The following is a 21,130-nucleotide window of genomic DNA, read 5'->3' as shown; positions in this document are numbered from 1 at the left end:
CTGATGCTTAAAATAATTTTGAATAATGTAATTTGAAAAGTACTGCTCATAAATCAAAGGCCAAATACTGCAAAAACATTAGTAAAAATAACAAAAAAGAACTCTATCAAGAAATTCATAACTGTCCACATTGAAATAAAAACTTCTACGTACATGAAAATCTCTTTTGCTGAATCCATGTTAAGAAAATGAGAAACTGATTTTGGATAGAAATGAGCCTGTTTCTTGAAATGATATCTGGATATCTGCAAAAAGAAAAATGAAATTTACACATTACTTTTAGGATATAATTTATTGTAAAAACAAATTTCAAGATCCATGTTATCAGATTTAGGGGCTGATGCAGGTATTTCCAGCTCGGTTAAGCATAAATTTTTTGAAGTATTTTCATACAAGGAGCATTCCCATGCTATATTCGAATTGTGCATGCAGATATCATCTCAAGATAGAAAGAGATACTAAAAAACCCCTTAAGAACATCTTTCAATAGATTTCCTGCAACTTCACTTTAATTCACGACCACAACGTAGACTTTAAGAGATTAAATGGGGTTTCTCCAGTCCTTAATCCTGGCTTATGGCAATTGCTTGATCAAATTTGTGCATCTTAATCATGAAGAAACCAGAAAATTAAAGCGTATGAACAAATTTTCAACAAAAAGTTGAAAGGGAAACAAAACCCAAATCAAAAGTGAGTCAAGGGAAGATCTTAGAAAAGATAGGAAACGAAAGCATAGAAATATTTCAAGAACAAGCAAAAATTTTCTCAGGATTTGTAAAAATCAAAAGAAACAGAGAATTAGAAATTAAAGTTACCTGATACTTCTGTTTGCCAGTGAAGGGGAAAAAAAGGCAAAACAACCATGAAAAAATTGAAATTGGGAAGTTGCCACGGAAAATTCAGAAAAGGCAAAACAGGAAAGCTGGAGGAAAGACCAAGTTGAAAGAGGGAAGTTGCCACGGAAGATTCAGAAATGAAAAGAAGAACTAACTTTATTTTTATGAGTCAATTTCATGGAAACTGTCATGAAGAAATAATACTAATAAAGCAGTGTGTATAAGTTTTGGCACTTGCAGAGTCAACGGACAGCTATTTTTGTTCTCTTCCATTTCCAAATTGAAATCAAGTCGAATTTATAAGCCTAATCAAATAAATTCGAGTAATTCAACTTTCACTCGGATTATAAAAATATAACTCAATCCAATGTTGAAAATTAAGTTTTTCAACTCAATTAACTCAGCTTCGGTTCAACTCAGATCAATCACACCTTCATTGCTAAAAAGTTACATTTGCTGCATGCTAATCCGCAATCTGCTCAAATAGTTTATTACAATCCTATCTTTGTTCGATCACAACAAAAATTTATATACAAGATCCACCACTTAAAAACATGAATTATTCTTCAGAGCATAACTAAGCTTGAATTACATTAAATTACTTTCAAAGTTAAGGATCAACATTGCCAGTAACTACAAAATTCGAGTTTTCTAGTTTACAAAATTGAATTATTTTCGGCAATATGTTTCGTCGAGTAACAATCTGAACTTGAGAATCTTTTGAAGTCGAGCGACCGGTTTTACTTGCTTTCTTGGAGCTTGATTTGGATTTATCATATATTTGCCTGACAAGAGGTTCGCCTCTGATCGACCTGTCTCTTCTTGCACTAAGGTGAAGCTTCTGCAAATCATAATTTCACACACAAGTTCTTAATTCATGCAATGCAAAATGTTTGAGAAACAGAATAAACCAAGAGGCAGTCTATGTTAAGGACTGAATTAGTTCAAGTACTAGAACATAACATGTATGCACGAACATGTAAAAAATTTATCATGAATTTATCATGTCACGAACCATATAACACCTTAAATGCAATATCGAACTCCTTCGTCTCTTGTAAGAGTTGAAAATTTATAAGTTTCATGATGCTGGTTTTCTCCAAGCCACCCATCCCCCAAACTCCAATCTTTCGAACCTCATCATCCATCTCTCTTCCACACGGGCCTTTGTACCTTTACCTGATAATCTTGTTGCCGATAAAACCTGTCCAATCCATTGAGTATTGTAAACCACCAAACCTTCTTGAAATTTGCCTTGTTGAATAAGTTCTTCAATTTCCTTTATCCTCTTTGAAACATCGTCTGCGTGAAATCCATACGTAAGAGTACTGCTTTCACCGATTTGTTCGTTAAGATTTTCTACTTCGCCATTGATTCTTTCGGCATTTTTCAACCATATCTGACCTTCCTTCTTGGGTTTCTTTCTTGGCTGCAGATCGGCAGCTCATTCTAGAATATGTATCTTCCTTCAGACCATTTAATCCCGTTACTTCCCTTTTCAGGTCATTCATCTGCTGATCAAGGCTTCTGTTATTGTCCCATTGTTTATCAATCTTATTCAGAACAAAGTCCATGGCTGTAAGTCAAGAGTACTACATAACATGCAATATGTTAGAAAGTAGAAACTAAATAATAATGCATCGTCAGCTGTATGCAGTGGCGGAGCCAGGGGGCTGGCAGCGCCTGGCCCCCCAAAAATGGAAAAATTTTCATTTAGACCCTTTATAATTTATAAAATTTTAAATTAGTATTAGTAAAATTGCACTGACCCCAAAAAATAATAAAAATTTGATTTAATCATTTAAAGATATAGATTATTCAAATAGTAAAATTTACATTTTTATTATTATAAAAATATAAAATGTAATTCCGAGCCCTCAAAAATAATTTCTGACTCCACCACTAGTTGTAAGTGTCTAAACATGGCTAAAATATAACTCCATTTTCTACTACTATAAAAAAAATTTAGAATTAAAACTAAAATTACAAATTTTATAAAATTAAGCAGTAAATTTGTTTAATATTTTATATTTAAAAATTAATAAAATATATAAACATTAAAGGGCTAAATTTGTTATTAGATCAATAAAAATCCATATTAAACTTTTATTCGATTCTAAAAGTTAAATGTTTATATTAAAAAAACTAATAGTTGGAACAAAATATAACAAAATGTATAGTTGGGTGACTATTGTTATAGTTTACCTTTTTAAAATAAATATATTCTTTGTAACACCTCAGAATTTGGGGTTGAAAGTTTTGAGATTTGTAGGTAAGATCAGTGGCTAGATCGAACAATTGGGTTTGTTGCTGTGTTTTATGTCAGAATGGTCTTGTTGGTCTGGTGGTTGGTTGTGTGTTAATTTGTATTTGGATTCTGAGTTTGAATCCTAATGTGTGTTTGAGGAATAAATTTTATTTGATTTTTATTTTTTTATGTTATATATATATATATATGATGTTATTTATTTTATGGTATTTTTATTTTTGGAAAAAAAGGAAGTTGTTTCTAAAAAAAATCTCTTCTCAGGTTCTTCTCTTCTTTCTTCACATTTTCTTCTTTTTCAATTTCCTTTGATTTTCTTTTTGCTTCTTCCGCTTTGTTGTTTGTCAAGGGAGCTTAGTTCTCGAGTGTTCTGCTTTATTGGTTCTGAAATTGGGTAAGTTCTGTCTTTTGTTTTAATGAAGGAATTGCCTTAATTTTGTTGTGTTTCTTAAATTAAAAAAAAATCTTATAATTAGTTGTGTTTGTAATTGAGGTCTCTAAATTGGCTTGGTGGAGCGAGTTGAACAATTCTGGGTGTTTAAATGGCAAATTTAGGTGTGGGATTCGTAACTTTTTAATTTAATCGTGAATTATTAAATCAATTTTGTGAAATTTGGTAATTTCAGGTGTTCCAGTGATTGCGTAATTGTAATGTTGTATTGCTTTTAAATTGCATAAAATTCAATTAGTTACGGTGTGTTTCTGCACTATTAGAGGTTAATGATTTTTTGACGTCGAAATTCGTGTTTTTTGGGTTGTTTCAGTATGGTTTCGTGACCACATGGGTGGCACATGCATGTGACTTACACGGGTGGTCCACACGGCTGTGTGCAATTGGGAATTTAGGGTTTTCAATTTATTTTTGGTACCCCATGTCCTAGCCATACGAGAATGTGTCCCCACACGGGCATGTGAGATATCCACATGGTTGTGTCTCCTCTACTATTAATTTTTAGCACTTTTGGACAGTGAGTTACACGAGCTGCTCACACGGGCGTGTGACCCCTCCATACAGGCATGTGTGGCTTTCACACGAGTGTGTATGGCATTCACATGGGCGTGTAGACCCCCACACGGCCTAGGCACTTCCACACGGTAAGGGTGGTTTATCTGATTATGATTATGATTCTATGTTTTTTATCTGATTATGATTCTATGTATTGTGTCTGTTTTTGTACTGTGTTTGTTTTTTATCTGATTATGATTCTATGTGTTCTGACCCTTGGCTAGGTCTCTGTAAGGGTGGTTGGGACTCTGTTTCAGCCTGGACTTGTGCGTTATTCGCAATCATAGCTCTAATTAAGAGATTCGGTTGAGTGTTAATTAATATTATGTTATATCTGATTCTGATTCCAGGCATTTAAACATGTGCCTTTTTTATTTTGTATTCTGTTTCTATAAATCTATTTTCAAATGGTGTGCATTTTGCATTTGCATTAGTCTTTTTGGGTTGGTTTGTGAAGAGAAGGAAGATTGTTTCTGATCTGATAGTTTAACTACAACTTATCGATACAGTGGTTTACCACAATAATGCACTGTACTGCACATACACCAGCCTTGCTACGTATTATTATCTGAGTGGCTTAGTCCACATACATTGTGTGTAGGGTTGGATGGGCCTTTCGAGGTCCTATGTGGTGTGTTTAGTTGGATGAGCTTAAATAGCTCTTTTGGGGTGTGATCGGGGGACAGAAGGTGTTTTGGCTGGATGGGTGAGTTCCTTTACTACTTGACAGCATCCATGCGCATATGGTTAAATGACTGGATGTAAGTTCATTTATGGGTATTCTATCTAGTTGACTTAACATGTGTGATTGTTTTTACGTGTATTGAAGTGTTAGCGTGATGACATTTTGCAACATCATGTCTGTAATGATAGGTGTTTTAGCACTGACCCATTGACGGGTTATTGGTTAGGTTTTTATCTATAATGTGGCGTGCTTGTTTGTTACATTATGTTGGGACGTTGACCTCGAATTTACCTTCTGTTTCTGTATATTTCTATAATTGTGTTTTGTCATTGAACTACTATCTTGAATTCTCTTCTGTAAATATGTTGTTAAACGTTTCAAACTCACACTGAGCTCGTGTAGCTCACCCCTCTTAGTTTCCCTTTTTCAGGTATTTTCATATGCTGTTGCTGGACTCGAGACGTCAAAGGTCTCGGATAGCCACATTTAGAATCAGTTTTAAAAGTATTTTCATAAATTCTGCATTTACAAATAAATGGTTTGAACTGTAAGTTTTAATTTGAATATTGTGGTATGAATTTTGGGGTTTTACGCATGTAAGCGACTTTTGGACTAAAATTTTTGTAATATATGGATTTTACAATGGAGAGTTTTATCGTAACTTAAATATCATATGTTTTCTAGCTAGTTAAACTCAAATTTGGCCAACGATCATTTTGGTGATCAATGTAACCTCCGAGATTCGATCTAAATTTCTAGCTCAAATTTTGGGGCATTACATTCTTAATTAAGTTAAACTATGTTAAAATCCTATTAAATGATGAAAGTAAATAATAAAGTTGATGTCTGCTTCAAATTAGACCTGTTGTTGGGTCGGGCCACCCAAAATGTGGGAGGGTTTAGGCAAAAGTATAGGCCCAAAAAATGGGCTTGGACAAAAAATAAAACCCGTATTAAAAAAGGGTCGGGCCTCAGGTAAGGTATTTTTTGCTCGGGCCTAGCTCGGCCTGAATTCACTAAAGGACAAAAAAATTATTTTTTTTAATGTTGTTTTCTCCCTATTTTGCAACCATTTTACTATTATATTGCTACTCCAAAATATTATTATTTCGATATTGTATAAAACTTACTTTATTGTTAATTTTGTTATTATTTTAAAGGCATTTGTTAATTCTGTTATTATTTTAGAGGTATTTACTTATTAAGTTGCATCTATCTTAGTGTTAATTAAGTATACATATTTTTTAAAATTTATTTTTAATTTGTTGAGAAATAGTTATTTTGATATTTTTAGTTTTTGATGTATTATATATATTTAAAAATTATATAAAAAATAATATAAAAAATTAATACGGGCAGACTGGGTCAGGCCCGAGTTTTAGCAATTTTATCTAGGTTGAGTTTGAGTAAAATTTTAGACAAATTTCTTGGGCCAGGCCCGAGTCTAACAAATGGACCTAAATTTTTAGTTGAACTTAGCCTAGCCCATGAATACCTCTACTTCAAATCTTCAAATTAAAATTTTAAAATGAAAAATATGACGATTTTTTAAAACTAAAAATAAAATGCTTTTACTTCGTCAAGGAAGGCAGAAAACGACAGACGAAGATTGGGTTAAATGAGAATACTGTTTTCACATTCTCTAAGCTCATCTTAGTACAACTCAATTTGTTGAAATTTTATTAAAAAGATAAAAAGTAAATACAAATTTTAACGTATGCTTTGAAAATTAGATTTCAAGTTTTTATTCTTATAAATGAAAAAAATATTATATATTTTTAACAAAAAATAAAATGCTTTTACCTTGTCAAATGTTGAGGAAGGTGCTATTAGAGGTGTTCATGGTCGGGTCGGGCCGAGTTCGACTAAAAAGTTAGGGTCATTTGTTAGGCTTAGGCCCAGCCCGATCTGAAAAATGGGCCTAAAATTTAGCCCAAGCCCGACTCGAATAGAAATGCTAAATTTTGGGTCCAGGTTGGCCCGACCTTATTAATTTTTTTATATAATTTTTAAATGTATATAATACATCAAAAATACTAGAAACATTAAAATAAATATTTCTCAAAAAATTGAAAATAATATTTAAAAATATGTATACTTAAATAACACTAAGATAGATGCAACTTAACAAGCAAATGTCTCTAAAATAATAAAAAATTAACAAATGTCTTTAAAATAATAACAAATTTAACAATAAAATAAGTTTTATATAATATCGAAACAATAACAACAAAATAGTAGCACAATAGTAAAATGGTAGCAAAATAAGGATAAAACAACACGAAAATAATGTTAAAAAAAATAGGTTTTTTTGGTTCTTTAGTGAATTTAGGTTGGCCTGGGCCAAAAATGTCTTACCTGAGGCCTGACCCGTTTTTTAAACAGGCCTTATTCTTTTGTCCAAACCCATTTTTCAGGCTTGTATTTTTCCCCAAACCCTCCCACATTTTAGCCAGACTTTCGGGCTGGGCTAGGTGGCCAGACCCTTGAACAGGTTTAGCTACTATGAAACTCTAGGAAAAGACGAGGAAAGTTGGGCACAATAACTTCACACCCCATTTGATTCACTGTAATGGAATAGAGCTTTAATTAGTAATTTAATTGTTTAGTTGAATGAAATAGAATAAAACTATAATAGTATTCTTGTGTTTGGTTGAATGGAATAAAGTTGTAATAATATAAGAAAAGAAGTTGAAATAACTAGAGTACCCTTAGAAGAACCTTTTTAGATGGATGATTATTGTTATTTAATTTTAATAGGATTATAATTTAATCATATTTTAATAAAATTATTATTAAATATAATTTAAAATAATAATATATAATTTAATAACATTCTTAATATAATAATTATTTAAATATAAATTAATAAAAATATATAATATTAGAAAAATAATATATAACCTACTTTTTTAATGCAATTCATATTTAATATGCTAGAATATCATTAATGAAACAAATAATTTAATTTATATGTCATAATCTATATGTTACTTAAAGAACAATTTAAAAGAAAAGGGGGAAAATGGAAAATACGTGTCTTTCTCTTGTCTCAAATATTTTTACTTAGAGACAAATGTTGAAATACAACAAAACAACTGATGAAATTGTTATGCTTTACATATTCTTTTGACATATTTTCATTAACTTACAAATTGTTTTTATGCTACTAAACTTGCATATATAATATAAGAATCTCATGTAAAATAAAAATGAATAATATAAATTTACTATATGTATTTTATTTACATTTAAAATTTTAATACATTTAATTTTTATTTATGTAACGAACATTTAATAAGTTTCAAACCCTTCACAATCCATTCCACTTCAACCCAAAACCTACACAATGAAAAGTATAACAGTAATACCATTTACAAAATGCCACATTTACAACATAGCATGTCAAGAGAGTCGTCAAACATTCAATAGGCTCAACCTTTGGAGTCAATTAACATAGCATGTTCAATATTAATTTAAACCTCATCCTGGTAGTAAATGAGTAATCACAAACTCTCATGCAACTTCATTTTTACATGTACCAAATCTCTATTACTAAATTAGTAGAATTCTCATAATTCATTTAACGTAAAGCCAATTATATCCTCAATACAGCATAAAGATACTATAAATCACTGGCTAAGTTACTTTCATGAGCCATCAAATATTCATGTTGTTGTTTTTCCACCTAAAACACCAGAAAAAAAGGAAGGAAGAACCACTCGATTTTCAACAAGTTCCTGTTAGTGAAAAGAACATATAAAGCAATTGACCATTGTAGGCAAAGACTTTACAAGGAACCTTACATTAAAAAGACCTTAAATAGAAAAAAACAAACTGTAATACCCCTAACCCAAATCTGTCGCCGAAATAGGGTTACGGAGCATTACCAAAATTTACAGATCAAACAAACAAACATTTTATTTCATATAACATTCATATCAGAAACCAATCAAATACAGTTATATCGTCCCTTATGCGAGCCCTCGAGGCTCAAAATAAACATTAAAAATAAGTCGGGACTAAATCGGGTACTCAAAGAATTTTTCAGAAAATATTAAAAATTTTCAAAGGTCAAGGGACACACGCCCGTGTCTCAAGTCGTGTGGGTATTTGAAATAGGGATACACGGCATTGTCCCAGCTTATGTCCAAACTTGTGAGCTCTCTGACTTGGATCACATGGCCCGACCACATGCCCGTATGTTAGGCCGTGTGAAAATTTTGAGCATAGTGACTTGAGTCACACGGCCAAGCCTCGCGCCTGTTTGCTAGGATGTCTAAGCATTCTATTTTGTACAAATTTAAGATACAGGGGACACACGATCTTGTCACCTAAGACACACGCCCTTGTCTCTGCCCGTGTGGACAAAACTAGGCCATTTTCCAAACCATACTTCTCACCCAAATTGGTACCAACCTAAACACAAAAATTTGCACATAAATAGGCATTCAAAACCAACCAAAATCAAGCTTAAAACATGTAATATCATCACATACAACCAATATGCCCATAGGCACCCCAAATGAACATTTAAAAACATGTCAACTATGTATCCAAACTTACCTAAATGACCAAATACATATATACATAATTGTACCAAAACTTAACATGTATGTCATTTATCAAGCTCAACCATTTGGTACCCAAAATGCCAAATCACAAAATAAATCATTTACATGATAACCATACACCAAACATGAAAAGGCCATTTACATATATACATAACAAAATATACCAAAACACAAGTCAATTCAACTGGCTAAAAACATAAGAAAACATGTAGGCTATTATTAGCCAAAATAACCTATACATGCCATTATAACCAAAATTAGATAACCAAAAGTACCAAAATAGCCAATAGATAGTGTGATATAGCTCTACCAAACTTCCAACCCGAACGAGCTTCTGAACCACTATAAAACACGAAAAATAACACTGAGTAAGCATTTAAGCTAGTAAGTTCATATAACATAGAATTTAACTTACCATTTAACCATAAATTAGGTAAGTAACTCAAAGCATACCACAATGCAATTTGGCCAAAGCCTAACACATATTCATCAACCAAGTTAGCCATGTAATTCATATAAAAACAGAGAATCATGTATGAGTTCAACAATTATTAAAATTTCATGTACATTAAACATCTATACCATGTATCTGTATATCATATATAAACCATGTCCATGTAATTCATGTAAAGACCTGTACTAGTTCATATCAAACTTATATAAACTCGTAATAGAACTGTGCCCGTTGAACCACTTAGAATATCGTTAGATGCTTGGATAGTACATAAGAGGTGTATTGAACTATAATCCATCAATTCTTATACATGTATGCTCATGCGAGCTATAAATAAAAAGTTCTTTCGAGTTGATTAATGGTAAGCTCATAAAAGCTGAGAATTGGTAAGCTCTCAAGAGCTACAAATCAATAAGCTCATACGATCAGTGGTGTGTCCGCAACACATGCAGGACCTCAACTAAATTGGTAACCCTAATGACATGTCCTTTGTATCCTATGGATTCCTAAGGTTTAAACGGGCTCAGTAATCGCCATATGTCGTTGGATATGCGATCGGTAATTATACATAGCAATTATACAATCCACATATATGTATTTCAATTAAAGCATATAAATACATAATTTAATTACACAAACTTACCTCGACGAGTTTACGTAGATTCGAAGACGATTAATTTGAGATTTTCTCTTTGCCTCGATCTAACTCCGTACGAGGTCAAACCGAATCTATATGAATAAATTTAATTCAATTCAATTCAAGTCACATTAAATTTAGTCCAACACATATTTTAGAAAATTTTCCATTTTGCCCCTATACTTTTAATTCTTTTGAATTTAGTCCTTAGGCTCAGAAAATGAAATTCATTCAATTTTATCCCTACCCAAGCCTAGCTAAATTTTAAACATGCTTATAGCAACCCATAAATTTCAAATTTCACACTTTCACTACACAATTTATCATGTTTCTCAATTAAATCCTTGATTGATAATTTCACCAAAAATTCCTTTACAAAAGTTGTTTATCTAACAACAACCATTCTTTTTCTACCTTTAAACTTCAAAACCCTAGCATATTCATCAATGGAAAAACTCAAATACTTTAATAGTTTTACAAATTAGTACCTTGGCTAGCTAGATTAAGCTACAATGATCCCAGAAACATAAAAATCATTAAAAATAAGACAAACGGTACTCACATGCAATCAAAATAAGGTTGGTCAAAAGTTAAAGCTTCCGTGGCTCCTTTTTCTTTGAAATTTCGGTTGAAGAAGAAAAATAAAGATGAAAGCTTTATGTTTTGTTTATTTTATCATTTATTACCTATTTACCAAATTAACCTTTAAAACATTTAATAATTACACTAATCCCAAGCCATGCACATCCAATATCACATTTAATGGTCTATTTTTCATATAAGGACTTCCACTTTAAAGGTCTATAGCTATTTAATATCTTTATGTAACATCCCTTTTTAGTCAAATTGAAACAGTGGTTTTGGAACCACAAATCTGAGGTCAAAATAATTATTTTTATTATTTTATTTTTTCAGTATGATTTAATGTTTTTGTGAAAATTTCATTAAGAACTTTTATCATTTGAATGCTTAATTTGATAAAAGGACTAACTTATGTAAAGTGTAAAACTTGAGTTCTTTTAGCTAAAGGTGTCTAATAGTTATAAAACTTTAAAGTGGAGGTCCTTAAGTGATAATTAGCTCATAATTATTGATAGTGGAATATGATGGCTTGGTATTTTTGAAATTTGGTTGAAATTAAAAGGTTAATTACGTAAATTAGTAAATAAGTTATAATTAAATAAAACAAAACCAAACATCACCCTTATTTCTTCATTGGAGAACCGAAATTTAGTGCTTGAGAAGCCATTTTTGAGGTTGAGCATTCGGCAACTAATTCTTGCAAGATTGGTACGTATTTTTTATCTATTTTAATGATTTTTATATTTTTGAGATTGTTGCAACTAGGTCTAGCTAGCCTAGGGACTATTTTGCAAAATTGATAAAGATTTTGAATGTTGTCATTAATAAATACATGTGTGTTTTGATGATTTATGATAGATTATGAATTTTTTATGATAGTTATACAAATTTTGTTAAGTGATTTTTAGTGAAAATGTAAATTAGGGATTTAATTGTGAAATGTGGAAACTTTGTGGTTAAAATGTGAAATAAATGAAAAATATGGGCTTATAGGGGCATAATATTAATTTGGATAGCATGGGTTAGTCTTAAATTGCATTAATTTGTATTTTTATGAAATAAGGACTAAATTGTCAAAGTTGTGAAACATTACGAGCAATTGTGTAAAAATTCCTTAAAGTGAATTTTGGACTAAATTGAATATAGAGATGATTAAATAAGTTAATTTTGATTGCATATAGATTGAGAAAAGTGAAATTTGGATCTAGATCGAGGGAAAAATAAAGTTATTGACTAATCGACCAATTTAGCCGTTTTTGCATCCGAGGTAAGTTCGTATGCAATAAGCTTTGTTATAATTATGTTTTAAATACTTTGATATTGTATGAATTGTGAATACAACTTTATGGACATGTTCGACTAAGATTTGATGACAATTCAGCATTGGAAATCTCGATTGAACCTTAGGAATAGATAAGATACAAATGACATGTCATTAGGGGTTATTGTGATTGTGATTATGTGATCCAGGTGCTGGGCATGTACATCTTACCGATGGCTGAGTATACCGGCATGTGTTGCGGTTACTTGACAACTTCTGAGAGCAGTACCGTGTAGCTACTCTTGACCCACAGCTTGTGTGAGCAAGCCCATTGATAGCTCTAGTGTGAGCAGTATGTGTGATATGAGATTGAGATAGCTTCGGCTATATATGTGGCACTTTGGGTGTGAATTTCCCATGTATCCGATAGTATTCTGAATGGTTCAACGGGTAATGAAAGACGTGGTTGTGTATGCATTGATACAAAATGGTACAGGTATGTACTTGAACCGTATAAGCTTAAAACGAAGAAGTTATGAAGTCCATACATAAGATTATGATAGAAAATGTGAATAGTTCATTAGTTAAATAAATTATATGTTGATATTGTTCAATTTGATGAATTGTTTATTTATGTTAAGATTGAGTTTATTTTATATGAGCTTACTAAGCTATATAGCTTACTTTGTTTAATTTTCTATGTTTTATAGTGAATTTAAAGCTAGCTCAAACTCGGGGATCATTCAGAGACATCGTCACACAATCCAACTATCAATTTGATACTTTTGAGCTTGTGTTTTGGTCATATGGCGTGTATAGGATTATGGTCATTTTGGTTATGTGTTGCTAATGATTCTAGCCATATCAATTGGCTTGTAAATGCTTATGTTTTAGTTTGTATATATAGCTATGAGAGTTGGCTTAATTTGGTTGTTTTGGATGTAAATGTATACATGTGAAAATGGCCTATAATATGGTTCATAATTGCTTGCAAATGGTTTATGGTAGTTTAGTATTTAAGTTAGCTAATGACTGGAAATGGTTATTGTATGTTTGTGATTTTAGGCATAGTAAAATGTTTGGTTGAAATAATGCATATTGAATGAGGAATTATTATGATTTGAATTAACAATACATGGTAATGTGAATATGTAAATTGTTGGTATTGAAATGGTGAGTTGAGCTTGGTTGGAGCTTCTGTTAAATGCCTATTGATGTTATATATTGGTGCATTTGAGTTTGATGTAGGTGTATGCAAATTTGGGTTGCAAGATGGCTTGGCAAATAGCCTATTTTTGTCCACATAGGCGTGTGTCTCAGCCGTGTGTGACACACGCCCATGTGTCCCCTGGAGTTGAAATTAAAATTAAGTCAGTATACTTCACATGGCCTCACACACGGGTGTGTGACTTGGCTGTATGGTATAAGTTAGTATACCCTACAGGATTGGTACGGCCTAGCACACGGCTTGGCACACGGGCGTGTATGGTCATTTTTAGGGCACAAGGGCTAGTCACACTGGCATGTGTGTTGGCTGTGTGACCTAAGTCAGAGAGTTACACCGGGTTGGACACGGGCTGGGACACAGCCATATGCTCCCATTTCAAATGTCCATACGGCTAGTGACACGGGGGCATCTATTGGCCTTGTGAGACACAGGCTAGACCACACGGGCGTGAGTCTCCTATTTTTAAGAAAATTTGTTAAGTGTTCAAAAAGTTTCCAAAGTTATCGGTTTAGTCCCAAACCACTCCCAATGCATGTTTTGGGCATTGTAGGTTCGTATTGGAGACATATTGATTGAGATTGAATGATAACTATATGAAATGTGAAAATGTATGCAAAGTGAATGTTTGATTGTTTTATAAGTCCGGTAATATTCCGTAAACGTATTTTGGCGTTGAATAAGGTTGAGGGGTGTTACATTTAGCTAATAGAACACAAATTTTGCATTTTACGCGATTTAGTTCTTTTTTTATCAAATTGAACATGTAAATGGTAAAATTTCTTAACGAAATTTTTATACGGTAATACTATCATGTTGTAGATCATAAAATAATATAAAAATCATTTTTTTGACCTCAAATTTGTGGTCTCAAAATCACTACTTCGATTTCATCGAAAACGAACTTTACACAAACCCTCTTGGAAAATACTCGCTCAACAAGTTAGAAAACTAGGTATGTGAGACCTTATACTCGCATTATCATTCACAACATAACACATTCCCAGGCAGTCAGATCATCAATAAATGAAAAAGTTTATTAGGTAAATCACAATTGAAGAATCAATTTTAAAAATGCAAATGAAACAGCTTAACATCAATACTCTATTACAATGACTACCTTCCAGTAACATCCCTATTGAATTTTATATTTCTTAACTTCTTTGTGTTTTAAAAAGAAATTATTCCTGAACAAATAAAATGATTATAAATGAAATGAAAATAGACTCGATAAATTATATCAAAATAAGCTAAGTAACTTGATTTAAAAAAAAGAATAAGCTAAGTAACTGATTGACCTGTGAACCGGGGAGAACTACCTTGGACTGTGAACTGAAAAGAAATCGATTCAACCGATTTTTATAGTTTGAGTTAAATTATCCAGGCCCAAAATAATAATGAAAAACCAAAACTTAGATCTTTTAAAACTTAAAATTAGCCTAATGATCATTCCCAACTAAAAAATCCAAATAAAAATAAATCTTAACAAAAAACCAAAGGCAGAACGCATTAGTTGATGAAAAAAATTGAAAAAAAGTCTGAGCTGCTACTGCTCTCACTACGAAATCAGATACATTTACTGCATAATCATTCATTTCTCAATATTGCCCGTTGAACCATTCGGAGTCCATAAGTATATTCAAATAACTTAGAAAGCTCGTACAATGCCAACATCCCAGACGTGGTCTTACATGTAATCAAACATTGATGCCACTGTCCCAAACAGGGTCTTACACGTAAATATCAAATCGATGCCAACGTCCCAGACGTGGTCTTACACGTAAATATCAAATCGATTCCAACATCCCAGACGTGGTCTTACATGATTACTCATATCGGAATTCTATGTCATGACATATATATCCCTATTATTCCTATGGTTCATACGAGGCCTTCAGACATTGTAAATCCATAGATTCAAGCTCATAGTTACTTCTCCCATAATTAAATCAATTTGGTATACAAATATATAATTACTATAATTAAATTCGGCACAATTACATACATTTCTATATGAATTTAACAACAATTAATTACTATGAACTTACCTCGGACGAAGACAAACTGATGGAATTGACTACTCGACCACTTTCGACTTTCCCCGTTTTAATTTTATTTTCTTTTGTTCTTGATCTAGATAAATTAAAATTTAGATATTTAATAACACATTTCATTCAATTTAAACCACCAACACACAATTTGGGCGATTAGCAATTTAACCCCTAAAATTTACATTTCTCACAATTTAGTCCCTATTTCATAAAATCACAAAATACACAAAATTTCAATTTACACATGCTAGGACGAATATTTATACACTTCATATATGCCCATATATTTCATTTATTTCATATTTAAGCCCTAAATTTTTAATTTCACAAATAAATCCCTAATTTAGATTTATAAAAATCACTTAATTAAACATGATAATCAAACATCAAAGATTTATTTTCCATCATCAAACAAAAAAAAATCTCAAGTTATCAACAATGGCAAATCATAAAATCAACAATTAATTCAAAAATTCAAGCATGGGCTAGCTAGTATTCAAAACAACGATCTCAAAAACATAAAAATTATCGAAAACCAAACAAGAAACATACCTAATTTTAAGCTCCAAAGTGTCGAATACCTAAAAGCTCAAAAGCTTATTTTCTTTCTCAAATTTCGGCCAAAAATAATGAACATTCATGGCCATTTTCATGTTTTATTTTATTTAATTTCATGTTATTTACCTTTTTACTATTTTAACCTTAACAAAATCATAATTTAAGTCATTTGAATCATGGTCATAAATTTCCACTAACCTTATAATGGCATAATAACCTTTTAAGGACTTCCCATAAATCAAATCATAACAAATTAGCATATTAACAATGAGAATGTCACTTTTACTTTTTATGCGATTTAGCCCTTTTCACAAATTAAGCACACAAACGGATAAATTAAATCATAAAAATTTCACACATATCAATTCACATACTATAAGCATGGAAAATAATATTAAAATATTTTTTGACTTGGATCTGTGGCCCCGAAACTACTGTCCGACTAGGGTCTAAACCGGGCTGTTACACGAATTTACGAAACAATTTTACATAAACCATAAAATGAGCACATAATTTGTAACACCCCTAGCCCCTTTCCATCGTCGGATTAGGGTCACGGGCATTACTAACATATCATACAATTAATCAATCATAATTACACATATGTATATATACTAGCCATTAACAATATAATATACAGGGCAAGTCACAAACAATCAGATCATATCATACTTAAATATTATACAATCAAATAATGATTCATGTTATACAATGCTAAACTTGGTATTTCACTGTCTAAACTCTTATCACTATTTATACATTGCTAAACTTAGTCTTCCACTGTCTACACTCTTATCACTATTTATCCCTTCTTGAATGTCAAAATTCGGATACATACAAGACTATTTCAATTATTAGTATCAAAGTGTTGGTCCATACTCCGTCTATGATTATATTTTAATTTAGCTTCAATGATGTTAGTGGAATGCACTTAATTTAGGTTTGCTAATCCATTCTAATTCAGAGTAAAAGTTACTCTTATAGCCACTATTACGAGTCTACGAGACCCTAAAAGTACTTTAAAAATAGGAAGTGACTAATTTGAAACAATTTTGGAAGTTTAGGAAATCATTACAAAAAATTTTGATTACAAGGGTCACAGACTCGTGTGGCCAAGCCGTGTGCCTCACACGACTGAGACACATGCTCGTGTCTCAGGCCGTGTAACAATCAAAATAGGGACATACGCCCATGTGTCTAGGCCATGTGACTCTTGAAGTTGGGACAAATGGTCGTGTCCCAGCCCGTGTAACTCACTGACTTGGGTCACACGCCTATGTGTGTTGCCCGTGTGTGACACATGCCCATGTGTGTTGCCCATGTGTGACACACGCTCGTGTGGCCAGGCCGTGTGCACCTAAAGTACCTTAGAACTCAAGTTTACCATTTCCTACTTACTTGGGCACTAAGCAACTCAATTACCAATCCTTTTACCTATTCAAAACATGCCCAAAATACACCAAATTCTTCACCTAATATGCCTGACCAATGTACCCTCATTGGTACCACATTTTATATGTTCAAATACATCAACAACATATTAAACATTCAAGACTTTTATTCATATCGCATTTACCATAACTGGATTATCACTTAGCCATTTAAGCTACTAAACTTTAATCTAGCACATACTAAATATAAACTAGGCTAACATACCAACATAGCCTTAACCACAACCAATACACATTTAAGCATCATTTCACTAGCAATTAAGACAACCACACCTTATAAAGAATATCAACTAAAGACTTCCTAGGTACATGCCAATACAAAATGAAATATCACCACACTTGAGCTCGAGATTTGTGATTTGATGTTGAGTTGTGATAAATTGAATAGTACCTAGCTTGTACACGGAAAACAAAACTGCACGCTAAGTAAAACTTAGTGGTATTTCTATAATCCGAATAACATAAATTTGATAAAAGTATTTAAAATGCAAAATGCAACAAGCTATATTCATGTGTTTCAATTCAATAGTAAAATTTTTTTATCATTCCTTATTCACATCTACTAAAATTTTACATGTTCAAATATATAAGTATATATCAATGACATTTCATTTAACATTTGAATACATCATCTCATGTAATGGCATGATTCATATCTTTGATCAATACTTGAATTCATTCAAGTTTCATATCTCAATTCATCATTTCATATCTCATTATCATCTCATAATGATTTCTCATATTTGTCATTTCAATATTTTCTCAGTCTCATATTCATTTGTCATCTTTGCCATTTCAATATTAATCATATAAATTATTATTTCACTTTCCCCTATTAACACGATACAGACTCGGACGGATGCATGGATCCAACCAACACACAAGTTTAGCACCTAGTGTCTCATCGGATAAATCCGAAGTAATAACTGCACCCAGCACTATATAAATTGACACCCAGTGTCTCGTCGGTTAAATCGAAGCAAATTGGCACCCAGTGCCTCATCAACTTGAGGTCGAAGTAATCCCTGAACTCTTCTTATCCTATGGCATGCCATCTATATCCGACTCAGCCCGGTACAGTTAATGGGGATTCATTTCACTTGTCAATACAACCAATGTCTTAATTTCATGAATATATATCATCACATATAAGCATATATTCAATTTGATAATAATCACATCTTTCTCAATACACATATATTCATAATCAATATATTTCATAATATATAAAATCAATCAATTTCATTTCAATTTTCAATTCAATTCAATCGCAAAGTACCAAAGTACTTACCTTAAATGCTTACCATATGCAAACAATTATATATGCAATAATATACTATTTAATTCGGATTATAGAAACACAAATCGTGATTTATGAGCTATTCGACATTGATTTTATGCTTTCCTTTTACTCAAGGATTTCGATATGACATTAGGTGTGAAATAAAACAATTAAATCACATTAATATTTCACATTTTAATTTCACATTAATTTTAATTTTCATACTATATTTTACTTATTCTTCAATTTAGTCCCTAAATCGAGACTAATTTTAACCTTCATAATTAACTTCATATTTTTATATTAATTTCACTCCAGACCAAATTTAGCTTTCTCTTTTCCAATTTGACCCTTAATTTTAAACTTTTCACAATTTAGTCCTTTTTCCATTCTAACTTAAAAATCTATCTAATTAATCCCTAATACTTAAACTATTCAACAATGTCAATATCTAAAACCTTGAACAATACTAAAAATTACAATATGGGTCGGGTAGCCCTAAGTATTGGGATTCCAAAAATGTAAAAATTACAAGAAAATAGGAATAAATTGACTAACCAATTGAAAATTAAAAGTTTGGAGCCCTTGCTACTGTCTGCCACTTTGTTTTTTTCTCTGTTTTTTTATTTCTTTTAATTTCAATTGCTAGCAGTTGTCTCTTTCTTTCCACTTTCTTTCTATTTCTTTTATTATAACTACTATTATTACTTAATATAAAATATTCATTAAAGTTAACATATATATAATATATATACATGCAATTTTACTTGGTCCATGGCCGGCCACCTATGCGCACCACATTAATTAAGTGGTACAATTGCTACTTTATCCCCTTTAGTTTATTTCAATTTATAATTTAAATTTTAAATCTTACATGATTTAGCCCCTGTACCTTCAAAACTCCTAATTTCACAAAATTTGCTAATCTAAAAATTAATTAGCTACTAAGTTAGCCTTGTAAAGGGTCCAGTTTACGATTACGGAGTCCCAAAAATACGTTTTTTTGACACCCCTAACTATCGGGTCATTAAATAATTCAAGAAGCAATATTACATAGTCCATTTTATAGCTCCAAAAACCAAGAATCCTCCTTATCAACTTTCTCACAACTACTCCTTGTATAAACTGAATGCTTAATAACCATTACAAGATTCTTAAGCTTGGCATAGGGATAGTAATAACTGAACCTCTCATCAAGTTTCCTATAATTTCTCAGCATCTTATAGTGATGCGTATATAGCGATAAACCTATAAGGATTATGACCCCAAATGCCAAGGAAACAAAGAAAACAAGGAGTGGATGTAACTTGTAGTAGTAGTAAAAGCTATTAGCCTAGGATTTGATCATTCTAATAGGGTAAAACGAAGAAACTTTAGACCTTCAGGTTCTTTTGATATTACTTGATTCAATATCAAAGTCAACCCTTGGATAGGCATTAAAGGAATTAGGACTATTTGACCCAAATGGATAGTTATTCATGATAATAGAAATCTGGCTGAAAATCTTCCAGATTTATGTAAACAAAGCATACCCAGATAGGCAGTTCAACAGATTATTGACTAAAGATCAAGACTTTGGATATTCAATTCAACAAAGCCAAAACATAAACTATTGGAAAAGGAAAGATCTTGATCAACAAAGTTGAACTTCTCGTTTGCAGCTTAGGAAAGTATAAATGAATTTTAAGGCAGATAAACAAAATAAGGTTTTGATTTACATGAAAAACAAGATCAAAACCGAGGTAGAAAGGGTAAACTCATCGAAAACCTGGCAGGATAGAGATTCAGATCTAAGACATCAGAGATTTTGTTTACTAAAAAAATATCAGAGATGATGGCAAAGGGAGGAAGACCAACAACAGGGACTGAAATGGAGAAGAAAGCAAAGGCAAAAAAATTATGGTGTCACGAAACAGCGTAAGGGTGTCACGACCCCTGAAGATATCCCAAGAAAAGTATATTGACTTCTATGTCACGACACATGTCTTAATGTGCTGCGACATCGACTCTAAATGGGAATTAACATGAGTTAGGGGTATTTTGGTCCGCATAATTAAACTTAAAAGTTCAGAAATGTCTATTAACCTAGGGTCAAGGAAACAAAAACCCAAATCAATAGTGATTGAAGGGAAGATCTTAGAAAAGATAGGGAGCAATAACATAGAAATATTTCAAGAAAAAGCAAAAATTTTCTCAGGTTTTGTGAAAATTAAAACAAACAAAGAATTAGAAATTAAAGTTACCTGATACTTCTGTTTGCCA

At 31.9% G+C, this 21,130-nt stretch overlaps 2 protein-coding genes across 2 annotated transcripts in view; both read right to left on the bottom strand.

Annotated features, from left to right (window-relative positions):
* LOC105761246 (probable disease resistance protein At4g27220) overlaps positions 1-968 on the bottom strand; it is an 8,477-nt gene extending 7,509 nt beyond the window's left edge. The window contains exon 1 of the mRNA XM_052623453.1: positions 816-968. The gene's annotated coding sequence lies outside the window, so the exon portion shown is untranslated. The remainder of the gene's footprint in view (positions 1-815) is intronic.
* LOC105761247 (disease resistance protein At4g27190) overlaps positions 1-21,130 on the bottom strand; it is a 23,069-nt gene extending 1,939 nt beyond the window's left edge. The window contains exons 1-2 of the mRNA XM_052623456.1: positions 21,112-21,130; positions 154-245 (exon numbers count right to left, since the gene is read on the bottom strand). Of these exons, the coding sequence (XP_052479416.1) occupies positions 154-179 (26 nt within the window). The 5' untranslated portion in view covers positions 180-245; positions 21,112-21,130. The remainder of the gene's footprint in view (positions 1-153; positions 246-21,111) is intronic.

This window comes from Gossypium raimondii, chromosome 11, assembly GCF_025698545.1.
Source record: "Gossypium raimondii isolate GPD5lz chromosome 11, ASM2569854v1, whole genome shotgun sequence".
Lineage (NCBI taxonomy): Eukaryota > Viridiplantae > Streptophyta > Magnoliopsida > Malvales > Malvaceae > Gossypium > Gossypium raimondii.
Note: the sequence above shows the minus strand (reverse complement) of the source record. Positions and strands in the feature narration are given on the sequence as shown.